The sequence below is a fragment of the Arvicola amphibius genome, chromosome 1, assembly GCF_903992535.2.
Source record: "Arvicola amphibius chromosome 1, mArvAmp1.2, whole genome shotgun sequence".
Classification (NCBI taxonomy): Eukaryota; Metazoa; Chordata; class Mammalia; order Rodentia; family Cricetidae; genus Arvicola; species Arvicola amphibius.
The window spans coordinates 134,225,047-134,237,195 of NC_052047.1; the positions used below are offsets into that span (position 1 = coordinate 134,225,047).

General features: G+C 44.3%; 1 protein-coding gene across 1 annotated transcript in view; it reads right to left on the reverse strand.

Moving 5' to 3' along the window:
* The window catches only part of Cpxm2 (carboxypeptidase X, M14 family member 2), a 109,352-nt gene that overhangs the window by 61,705 nt on the left and 35,498 nt on the right, over positions 1-12,149 (reverse strand). The window contains exon 4 of the mRNA XM_038340225.1: positions 1,813-1,952. Within this exon, the coding sequence (XP_038196153.1) occupies positions 1,813-1,952 (140 nt within the window). The remainder of the gene's footprint in view (positions 1-1,812; positions 1,953-12,149) is intronic.

Sequence of the window (12,149 nt, forward strand, 5' to 3'; positions counted from 1 at the left end):
CTTGACTTCTCAGTGTAGCAAGTATAGAGGAACCTGAAGACTTCTCACTTAAGTTCAGAAGTCACTGGTGTCCTGTTGACCACACTGAGACCTGCTAAGGCCCCATTTCTGCATGCCCAGGACCCATGGTAAGATTCATTCATTTCCATAACAACCCTGAGGTAGGGAGGATGGAGTTTTCATATGTGCATGTCTGTGTGGGTGCATGTGTGTGTGTGTGTTGATGCTTCTAGATGTTACAGTGTTAAATTTATGATAAGAAGAAATACATACGTATTTTCACAAAATCTCCAGGCCACAGGATTCCTCACACTGCCTTGATTAGTGTGCACCCTGTGACTCTAAGTCCACCTTCCCTGACTTGCCATCATCACCACCACCGTTCTGAATTTTAGCTCATTACTTACAAACATAAACTCGCCCTCGCCCATCTCCCAGTTGGTTGTCTAACAACCACCATCCTATTTTCCTTCTCTAAGAATCTGATTATTCTCCGTCCTTGTGTGAGCAGGATACCACACAAGTTTTTTTTAATAGCATTTAGAATCATGTCCCCCAAGGTTGATTCACTTACAACATGTCCCAGAATTCCCTTCATCTTTAAGCAGAATAGTGGTCCATAGTAGAAAGACACCGTAAGGCAGATGTTCCCTTCTATTAGGTTCTGGTCTCTTCTGCTGTTTTGTTTGGTTTAGAGACCAGGTCTCATGTAGCCCAACTCGGCCTTGAACTCTTTATAGAGCTGTGGTGGTTTGAATGAGAATGCCTCCCCCTACACACACGCACACACACGCACACGCACACACACACGCACACGCACACACCTGGAAGGCTTTGACATTTGAACACTTGATTCCCAGTAGGTAGCACTGCTTGTAGAGGTCCAGAAGATGTGACCTTGCTGGAGCAAGCGCAACACTGGGCACTGGATTTGAGGTTTCAAAGCCTCACGCCATTCCCACTTCATTCTCTCCTCTTTCTGCTCATGGTTCGAGATATGAGCTCTCTGCTTGATGTTCCGGTTGCCATGGCTGCTGTCTCTCAACCATGATGGGCCCTTTTCCCTCAGGAACCATAAGGGCCCAAATAAGCCCTTTCTTCTGTAAGTTGACTTGGTCCTGGGTTTTAGAAAGGTAACTGACACGGGAGCAAAAGCTGGCCTTGTATTGCCTGTACCTCCCAGCTGTTGAGATTACAGAAGTTCATTACTTCTCCCAGTTTTATTCAGTGCTGGGGATGGAACCCAGGGATCCAAGCATAATAAGCACACATGCTACCAACTGAGCTGCATCCCTATCCAAGATGGACGGTTTTAAGAGGCTATTGCCATCTCGTGGGATAGCTATCAGACCATCCTTGTTACTATTATAGGTCTAATCCCAAGATCAAATCTCATCCCCAGGTCTCAGCTGGTTCATCCTTATAACACATCTCAAGTAGTCATTTGTTTGGAAACATGCCAAGGCTTCTAGTCCTTCTTCCGGAGTCTGAATGGTCCTTCCTCTAGCCTCCCAAGACCATGTACTCATTGTTTGCTAAGAGTCCCTACCTCAGGCTGAGTTTAACACACTTGTCCAGATACCAATCTCTTGTTGGGATCCAAACTAGCAGCCACCTGCCTCGAGGGCTTATCTATGGCTGGACCTTTGTCCACCCCATCCTCCATTTCCTGTGAACCCTGAATGGGGGTGGAGGGTGCGTTCAGCCCTTGCCACTTTCCAGTCACCCCTCATTAGTTGATGCTCTGCAGTTTCCCTTCAAGTGATAGGTGGAAGGCAGAGTCTTGACAGGCACAGGTCCAGACCCACTTACAGCCAGAGAGAGTTCCTTCCTTGGGTGATGACCCCCGTGAACCTGGTCAGGCGCCGGGCATCCACTTCGATCCACTGATGGAGGTCATTCCGGCCAGCACACCAAGCCCCATCATGAAAGTCGTTTTCATTAATGCCTGCCTGGAAAGAAGAGAAGGGCATTCAGAAAGACCTTGGGGTGAGGATGACTAAGGGAGATCTTGTCTTGAGACTGAGAGGAAGGAAGAGAGGAGAAGAGAAGGAAATGAGGAAGGGAAAGAAGAAAAACCACTGCGTCACGAACTCCTTATTCTAAACCATGAGAGGGAGTTGTCGGGTATTTACAAGTTGGGAATATCTCAGTATAGCATGTCTTCTTCTAGGCCAGTGTGAAAGACTAAATTTAATGAGGTCCTATTAATTATCCATTCAACATTCCTACGAACCCATCATGATGGCGGGCAACATTGATTGTCAGATTGACAAGATCTAGAAGCAACTACTTGACAAAATCTGGGTGGATCTGGGAGGGAGTTTCTAGATTGGGTTAACTGGGTTTGGAAGAGTCACCCTGAATGTGGGCGGTGCCATTTCTGGGCTAGGGTCCCAGACTGAATGAAAAGGGGGAAGTACGAAACGCCAGACCTTATCATTCTCTTCTTCCTGGCTGTGGACACAATGCGACCCACCGCTGCACGCTCCCCATGCCATACCTTCCCACCTGGATGGACTGAACCCTCAAACTGTGGGACAAAATAAACACTTCTTTCTTTAAGTTGCGTTAGTCAGGTGTTTTGTCTTCAACAAGTGCTGCAATCTCAAGCTACCGTGAGTTGCAGGAACTAATCAATACTCCTCAGAAAGTAAGCTTTAAACTAACCGAGACGTCATGGTCAGGTGGCCTTGGAGACATTGGTGACGGTGATGGTGCGGTCTCCTGAAATCATCAGGAAACATTTCCACTGTGTTTCCAGTGGCTCTGGGTACTGAAGTAGGTTAATCATTAAGAAACCTGGTGTCTGCTGCACAGCATCTCAGTTTCTAGCCCTGACAGACAGCAGGGAGGCGAGATGCCAGACCTCGGGCTATAATTATCCAGCCACTTCCTCCCTACAGTGGAAGGCAATTATCCTCCTAATGACAGAGATTTGCAGCACATTAATGACCTATAATGTCACAACTTGTGCCCTCTCAAGAAACTAGAACATGCACTTATGTTTTTGTTGTGGTTCCCCTCTTCTCGTAAAAAGCACTGGAGACAGCCCTTTAGAGCTCCATTGATCTGGTAGCTCAGACCTTCGCTGAACCTCTGCTAAGCAGCCAGTATAGAAGGGGAAAGGTATGTGCACCTCATCCCCAGGTACTAGAGCAGACTGAAGCCCACACATGGCACCACAGTGATAGCCACCACCCAGATGCTGGCAGACAGTGTGTTCCAAGGATGTACACCACAGTCCCAGCTGACATTCTGGATTTGGATAGATGCTCTGGGCCTTTGTTTACAGGTATCTGTCAACATCAGGGCCATAATCCTTTCTTCATCAACAGCCATCGCCAAGTGCGAGTTCAAATACTGAATGTTCGCCCAAGAATGAGGAAATGGCTCAGTCAGTAAAGTGTAAGGATGTGAGTTCCATCTCCAGAAGCCACATAAAAGCTGGTCATGGTGTCTGTAACTGGTTTGTAACTGGTCTGTAGCTGGCCTGTAACTCTAGTGGTTAGGGTAGCAGTAGAGAGAGGCAGACCCCTGGAAAACAGTGGTCAACCCATTTAGCGGATTAGTAAATCCTGGGTTCAGTGAGAGACCCTGTCTTAAACAAAAGGTAGAGAGTGGTAGAGGAAGACACCCATACAGTTAACTGACGTGGGATTCCCCTCTGTATGCTGTGAATACCATTGGTTAATAAAGGACTGCTTTGGACCTATAATAGAGCAGAACTTAGGCAGGTGGGGAAAAACTAAACTGAATGCTGGGAGAAAGGAGGCGGAGTCAGACAGAAACCATGTAGCCCCACTGGAGACAGATGCTGGTAAGCCACAGCCACGTGGCAATACACAGATTAATAGAAATGGTTAAATTAATATGTAAGAGTTAGCCAATAAGAAGCTAGAGCTAATGGGCCAGCACTGATTTAATGAATACAGTTTCTGTGTGATTATTTTGGTTCTGAATGGTTGGGAATCAACTAGCAGCCTCCTTCAACAGTTAACCACCAGCCTCCACACACACACACACACACACACACACACACACACACACACACACCAAAGCAAAACAGTGCTCCATAAATGTTAGTTGTCAGAATATTTAAAGCGAAAATTTGGCTGGCTAGCACTGACAACAGGTAGAAACATGAGTGCGTTATGAGTTATTTCACATCTCACAGGATCCAGGAAATTAGGCCACTCTTCCAGTTCACTGCCGTCACATTTTCATCCGACTTAAAAACATCCAGGAAATGGCTATGAACTCAGAAGAAAGGAGATCGGTGATCGAAGGTTCTCAACAGGCATTCACCCTGCCCTTCTGAGCATAATGTGGCGATGTCTGGTATCGCCGGGGACTATCGCATCTAGGGGAAAGGGTGTCACCTGACATCTGCAATGCACAGAGCAACTGCTGCATACAGAGCTGCCTGAGTAAAATGAAGCCGTAGACTCTGCTCCAAGGTAAGACCCGTGAGCACTGAGCAGTGTGCTGGCTTGGATGCCTACACTGTGGAATCCTAGAAGCCGGGGGGTGTCTGCGTGCTTCCTCCTCATCAGCTGACCAGGGCATGGAATTGCATTTAAGGTTCCTGGCTTTACCAGCCTAGAAATGTTGTTTCTGTTTCCAGTCTCAGTTCGTTCTAGGCACAGCAGCCAGTCAATTAAATAGAGCACAGTGTTGGGTTTTTTGTGGGGGAGGGAGGGACGGGGATGTTTCCGGCTGGTGGAGATGACTCACTGGGAAATTATAGCCATCTCTGCAAAATCAATTAGGAACTTAAAAAGCAAGCATCCAGAGAGGTCACCAAATTATTCCACAGGGTAATAAACGGTATTAGTAAAATGCCTCAGAGAAACCAGAAAATGAGAACATTCATCCCTGTGTTTAAGATGCTAAGGAGAGCTGGCAGGAGGGCTGAGGGGGTAAAGGCACCTGCCACAAAATCCAAAGACCCAAGTTCAAATCCCAGGACGCACATGATGGAGAGAGAGCACTGACTCCTTCAAGTTGTCCTCTGACTTGCGCTTACCTCCCTGTGCATTAATGATAAACATAATTTTAGAAAAAAAACTAAAAATAAAGAAGTTAGGGAAACACTTGCTACATTTTGGAAAGCCTCCCGTTAAATGTTGAAAATAAAAGATGTGATTCCTTCAAGGATAAGCGCATCTGAGAAACACCATTAGCATGGTGTAATTTATTTTTTCTACTATGACAGCAAATAAGTTGAGAACTAATGCAATTTTCTCAAGGCAATCAAGTTACACAAGACATTTGCAGAGCACATAAAAGTCTCATTTTTGTGAAGGTTAAATGTGGCTGGAGGTCCGTAACAAAGAGTCTACCTAACATGACCCACTTGAGAGGCCAGATAATGCATTCACCTCAGGATTCTGGGGAAAAAAACATGCTGGGTTTCCTTTGTCCATCCTTCAAAAAAAATCCTCCGAATGAAACAACATACAAAATATAGCTTTAGTCTCTTGTAAAATTCAAAGACATGTGTCTTCCCTAAATCACAGCACATGCAGATAGAGCCAGGGCCAGGAGTCTTTAGTGACAGGAGACAGAAGTACAACTCCCTGATAGAGCTCTGAGAACCCAGACCAGACAAGCTCAGAGGAGCGCAGGGGTCATGAAGGAGGGGTGGGCAGGACTGAAGTAGGCTGGCTTCCCGAGGGGCATTAGGGATCAACTGATCTTTTCTCAACTCCATGGATAACTGGAAAATTGTTTCCATAAAAAAATGTCATAAAACCCAGGTTTGCAGATCCAGGGCCAGGAGGAAAAGTGTGACAGATTTGGGGGAATGTCGGCCCACAGAGGAGTAAGACAGGCATCTCCATTCTTCTCACCCTTGGCCAGGCTAAAGAGCACCACACAGTGGGACTTAGGAGCTAACAAAAGCAACACAAATGTGCTAGGAAACAGAGAGGCGCTTTAGGAAACTGTAGCTGGTCTCTCTGGAAGGGGACCTCGCTTGCATAAAGCAAGAACAGGATACTTTCTGGAAGAAGCAAAGGGCAAGAAGGCACTCTTGAAAATGAGGAATGTGACTGAATTTTAGAAACAAAAATTTATAAAGAATAAGCTGAGGAAATCTCGTAGAAAGTAAACAGCACACAAAAATAGAGAGTTGCGGGGAATTAAAACAGAGAAAGAAATCTAAAATATTTTTTGGGGGAAGGAAATCCTACTGAATAAAAATTGTAAGATAATTTTCCCGATCTGAAAGACTTCAGTGTCCAAAACCCTAAGAACACAATGAATAATCTAAGACATATTACCATCACACTTCATAATATCAGAAACAGAAGGTGCAGAGATCACCAAAGAGGAAACAAAAGCAGAGAAAAGATGGGTCAGTCAATAAAAGCACTTGTCAGGCAAACAGTATGACCTGAGTTCGAGCCACAGAACCCCATATAAAAAGCTGAGCTTTTAACCCCAGCACTGGGGAGGTGGGGACAGGTGGAGCTCAGAGCTCTTGGGCCAGCCAGTCTGGCTGAATCAGCAAGTTCCAGGTTCACTGAGAGACAGTGTCTAAAAATATAAGGTAGAGAGCAGAGAAGAAAACATCTGATATCAACTTCTGGCCTCCACATACATGCACACACACACACACATGCATGCACACCCATGAACAAAAACAAAGAACACAGAACAAAAATGCTGACAGAATTCTCAACAGCAATACTTACAAAAATGGAGAGAATATAAATTCAGATTCTCTAAAGATCTCTTATCCTAGAATTTTATGCTTAACAATCAACCCATTGTGATGGGATAATAAGCACACATTTAGATTCATCAGTGTAAAAAATAGAAATATTACTACCCTTCTTCACAACAAAATTGTTTGAAGCTTAAATTCAATGGCAGATGAACAAAAACTCTGGACCCTGTTAATGCCTGCTAGTTTTGCTGCCCCCATCCAAACTAAGGATTTAGCATAAAACATTATCAATATAGTCAAGCTTCCCTAATGTTGGGTCTCACCACACACCTAACAGTCTACAAATGTGACAAAGGACTTCTAACTTAAAAGCTTTAAAGATGAACAGGATGGAATAAATAAACCCAGGTGTGATCTTTGCTGAGAAATAGACAAACGTAAGTGACAAGTGATGTTAAGACTGTACCCCAACCCATGACAGCCAGTGAGGGAAAGGAGGGCAAGACCTGCATTCGGATTATAAGAAAAAAGTATTCTCTGAACTCAGGGCCCCTCCCACTCTATCTGTGTTGTTGCTCAACCAGGTAAAATAAACTTCCTCATATTTGCTACCCTGGATCTCCAGTGCTGGTTGGAGAGAGAGAGAGAGAGAGAGAGAGAGAGAGAGAGAGAGAGAGAGAGAGAGAGAGAGAGACACAGAGAGACAGAGACAGAGAGAGACAGACAGAGACAGACAGAGACAGACAGACACACACACAGAGAGAGACAGGACAGAGAGAGAGAGAGAGAGAGAGAGAGAGAGAGAGAGAGAGAGAGAGAGAGAGAGAGAGAGAGAGAGTTTGGGGCTGGGTTATTTGATTCTCACAATCCTCTCCCCCAGATTTTATTGCTCAAGCAGCATTTCCATGAAATTACCAGAAAGTTAGATACAATCTAGAATGCCATCGCAGGTCTGTGAGAAAGGAGCTGAAACCAATTGCCCCTCAGAGAGCTGTTTTAGGAGGGTTACCAGCCCTAGCCCCTTGCTAGAGGCAGTGAAATGGGGTCCTTCAGTTCAGAGCACAGAGGGAATTCCAAGCTATGACAGGTTTTCAGCATGGAATTCTCAGAATGATGAAGTCTCATGATAGTAGCTGTGCAGATGAATAAGTGAACAAGCCAGGGCTCCTGAAAAGATAGCCACAGAAACACAGAAAGCAAAAGCTAGTGAAAAATCAATCATAACCTCAGCTGTGCAGAAAAGTATACTGAAGCCATTTCATAGACTCAGCCTTGGTGTGACGTGGAGGAGGAATCTTTTTAATAATATAAGCAATTCTAGGAAAACAAAAGGTCAAGAAATAAATAAAATGAACTTCCATGCTCCAGAATTATCATATTTATTGGCTCAATAGAAAGTAATATTTTGGTATCCATAAAAAGGAAAAAGCTTAAGATAGATCTACTTTTTTAAAAAAATTAAGATACAGGGCCAGCAAAGATGGCTCAGCAGGCAAGAGTACTTGCATAGCAAGCCTGAATTTCATGCCAGTAACTCATAGTAGAAGGAGAGAACCAACTCCCAAAAGTTGTCCTCTGACCTCCACATGTGAACCAGTGCCTGCACACATACACACACAGACACACACAGACACACACACACACACACACACAAACACACACACACAGTAATAATATTTAAGTAAAATTGAGACACTATATTCATTGAAGGCATGAAGAAGGGGGTGAGTATGTGTTGATCATATTCACAAATACTAAGGAAGCAACCACTTCAGCAATAAATAGGAGTGTACAGGAAGTCAGGCAGCATCTGAGGGATAAAATTGAGTTGATAGTCTCATTTTCCATAGCCAGCATTCCAAAGGCACAGCCAAAGGCTATAAATTAATACTTAGCAATATGTCCATATGGCTTACTAGCACTTAAATTCCCCGAGAAACAACTAAAAGCATCTGACAGTTGTTCCCCATCCCAGGGCTGGTGGCAGTCAGGTCTACAGAATACTTCCTACAGGCCAGGCATCGTGTGAAGGGCTTTGCTTGGTGGCTTTTATGGAAAGCGACTCACTCTTCAGACGACATCACTGAGCTGCATCTCCCTCTACCCTCAGCCAGCTCTGTGAGGAAACATCTGGAAGCAAATCAAAAAGTCATAGCCAAACAACTGTAACCATTTAGCAAGTCTAAGATAATAGGCTTAAAGCTGCTATCCAGCGGGCACAGCCCAGGGCTATTAATACACAACACAGTAAAATGAGAGTTACATTTTATTTGTTTTTTTTTTTCGAGACAGGGTTTCTCTGCAGCTTTAGAGCCTGTCCTGGAGCTAGCTCTTGTAGACCAGGCTGGTCTCGAACTCACAGAGATCCGCCTGCCTCTGCCTCCCGAGTGCTGGGATTAAAGGCGTGCGCCACCACCACCCGGAGAGAGTTACATTTTAAAGTAGTTTTGAGGGAAGGAAAAAAATGAAAAGAAACGGTGACTTGTCAGGTTCCCGACAAGTTCCCACCTTTAGTGGTAGGTAAGGGAGAGCCCGAACGTGTTTGCAGGCGCTTCGATTATCAGAGATAATAAGTTCATGTGAAGCCATCATGTGGTATGACTGTCCGCCCTTCCATGAAACTCTGCAATGAGCCCAATACAAGCTCGATAAACCCATGAAACTGCTCAGGTGCCTGGGGCAGAGAGATGGCTCAGGGGTTAAGAGCACTTGCTGCTCTTAAGACCTGGTTCCCAGCACCCTTCTTCTTAAAGACTTGCGACTGCCTGCAACTCCAGCTCCAGGGGACCCAATGCCTCCTCTGAGGTCACCTTCACACATGGGGCATACACAGAAACATGGATGTAAAAATAAATCTCTAAAAATAAACCGAAATCTTTTCAGGTGTCTATAAACAAAGCATTCTGCACAGGCCAAACCTTGGGCTCTGAAGTCAGCTGGGAAAACTGTGCTCACTGATTGTGAAGCCACTTTTAAAACTCAAAACTAACGTCTAAATTATTCCCCTGCAGTAGCCAGGGAAGTCCGTGAACAGTCAGGGACTAAACGGAAAACATAGCCAAAGAAAACTTATTAAATACACTAGAAGCATGTATTGTTTTTAAAAATGAGGAAAGGTAGGGAAGATGCTCATTGAAATAAAATGAAAGAATGTTCAACTAAAGCCGCAGAACTGCATTGATCATGATAGTTGGATGTGCATGAAACAAGTTTAATTTTCAAAAAGAGCAGTCATTAAGACTGCATGGAATCCCCTTGCCCTATCAATGCAGCATAGTGCGAACAGACTCCAAGTTTCACACAAACGCAAGTCTTTGCCCTGCTTCATCATCAGCTCCATCTCCAAGGAGAGTAGTCTTTTCTTCCTTCCTTCCTTCCTTCCTTCCTTCCTTCCTTCCTTCCTTCCTTCCTTTCTTTCTTCCTCCCTTCTTTTCTTCCTTCTTTCCTCCCTTCCTTCCTTCCTTTCTTCCTTCTTTTCTTTCTTCTTTCCTCCCTTCCTCCCTTCCTTTCTTTCTAACTTATTTACTTACTTTCTTTTTCTTTTTTGTTTTATCAAGACAGGATTTCTCTTTGTAACAGTCCTGGGTGTCCTGGAACTCTGTAGATCAGGCTGGCCTTGAGCTCACAGAGATCTGCCTGCCTCTGCCCTCTACCCTGAGTGCTAGGGTTAAAGATATGTGCTGTCACCACCCGGCTGCAGAGTGGCCTTAACACTGGAATTATCAACATCAGACCTGGGTCCTGGAAGCCCTACAGACAAATACTCAGCCAACCATCCCCCAAAACCAGGCTAAAGAGACAAACCACATAGAGAAGCAGAGAAAAGAGAGTCATTCACCGTAGCCACGTTGGGAATGGGACAGATAAGGAGATCCACCATCCTAGTTTCCTTTCTGATGCTGTCATAAAATATCATGAAGAAAAGAAACTTACAAAAGGAAGGGATTTATTTCAGCTTACAATTGCAGGTCATAGTCCATTGTTGTGGAGGAGTCAAGGCAGGAACTTCCAGAGTCAAGAGCAGAGAGAAACAAACATATTCATGCTTGCTGGCTTGATTGCTGGTGCTTAACTCAATGTCTCCACTCTTAGAAGGTTCAGGACCCCTGCCTAGGAAATGGTGCCACCCATTAAGAAGTTGACAAATAAAGCTGACCCTAACATCCAGTGACCACCCCAAGTCTGTCTTTGGGGTGCTGACATGATGTTTAAAGTTTAAACAGAGGGCAAGAGCCGTCTTGGTTAAGTTGTGGGTTCAACCATCACTGACCCATGGTTGTCTGGGATCCAGCCTTTCCCTTAAGATGTTCTGACAAGTTGTCTTAACTTGGTGAAATCTCTTCCTGGGGGACAAATTCCCCCTCTGGCTGGCATTAGGCTTCAACCTTTTACTTCTCCCAGCATGATTTTCCTGTAAAATGTCCAGTTTCTTTGGGTTCGTTGTCTCAATGGTCTTGACATCCAAAGAGAGGGGCACAAAGTTCTCTTTAGGGTTATCGTCATTTCTTCTGGCAGATTTTCAGTCCATCTGTAAAATGGGATTGAAATAGAATCCCCAGGAGAAGACTGCTGGGTGGCCACACATTCCTTGGGCTAAATCATCTACAGACCGTCCATCACAGAAAGGGAAGGGAACAAAATTCACTCCGTTTTCTGGCTGAACCAGCTGCAACTTGTGACTAAATTTACTTCATGATACACCCCCAACTATCCTGTCAAGAGGAGAGCTTGGTCCATTTAGCCTGTTGACAAGTGCTCTTTCAGTGAGTCATCAACATGGCTTAGACCTTCTATTTTTGGATTTTGCTTTTCCTTTAGCTACCGACCCATTTCTTTGCTTGAAGTTCATCTTTCCTATACTTTCCAAAGATCCACATCTTTTTCAGTTAAACTGATGGAACTTACTTAATTCTCTAGATTGTTTAGAAAGTTGAACTCCATATTCTGAGCAGTGATGAAATCATTATTTCTGTTCCTCTCTACTTCTTCTCTTGTTCTGTCAAGGTCTAATTTCATCCATTACATTTTTCTTAGCATCTGCTTTTGTATTGGCTTTCATTTTTAACTGACAGAACAAACAGTGTGTCACTATGGGGTAGAGTACGACAATTGAATACAAATACATGTGTAAAGATGGGTTCTGGACAATGGCACGTCTAAAACCACACAAGTTATTTGTTTTCATCAGAAACACTTCAAAAAATCTTTCTATATGCTATTTTAAAATATTCAATTAATTGCTGCAGCCCTTGATCACCCTACTGTGCTGAAGAATATGTTCACAGTGGAAGCTAGCTCCTTCCTCCTTCTCTTCCCCCTCCTCTTTTCCCTCCTCCACTCTCCTCCTTTTCTTACAACAGGGTATCATTTGGACCCGAATGGCCTCTAGCAGCTCCTGTATTCACAATGGAAGCTGCTTCTGCTATTGATTATTTTTTAAGATTTACTTTATGTCACTGTGTGTGCTCGAGTG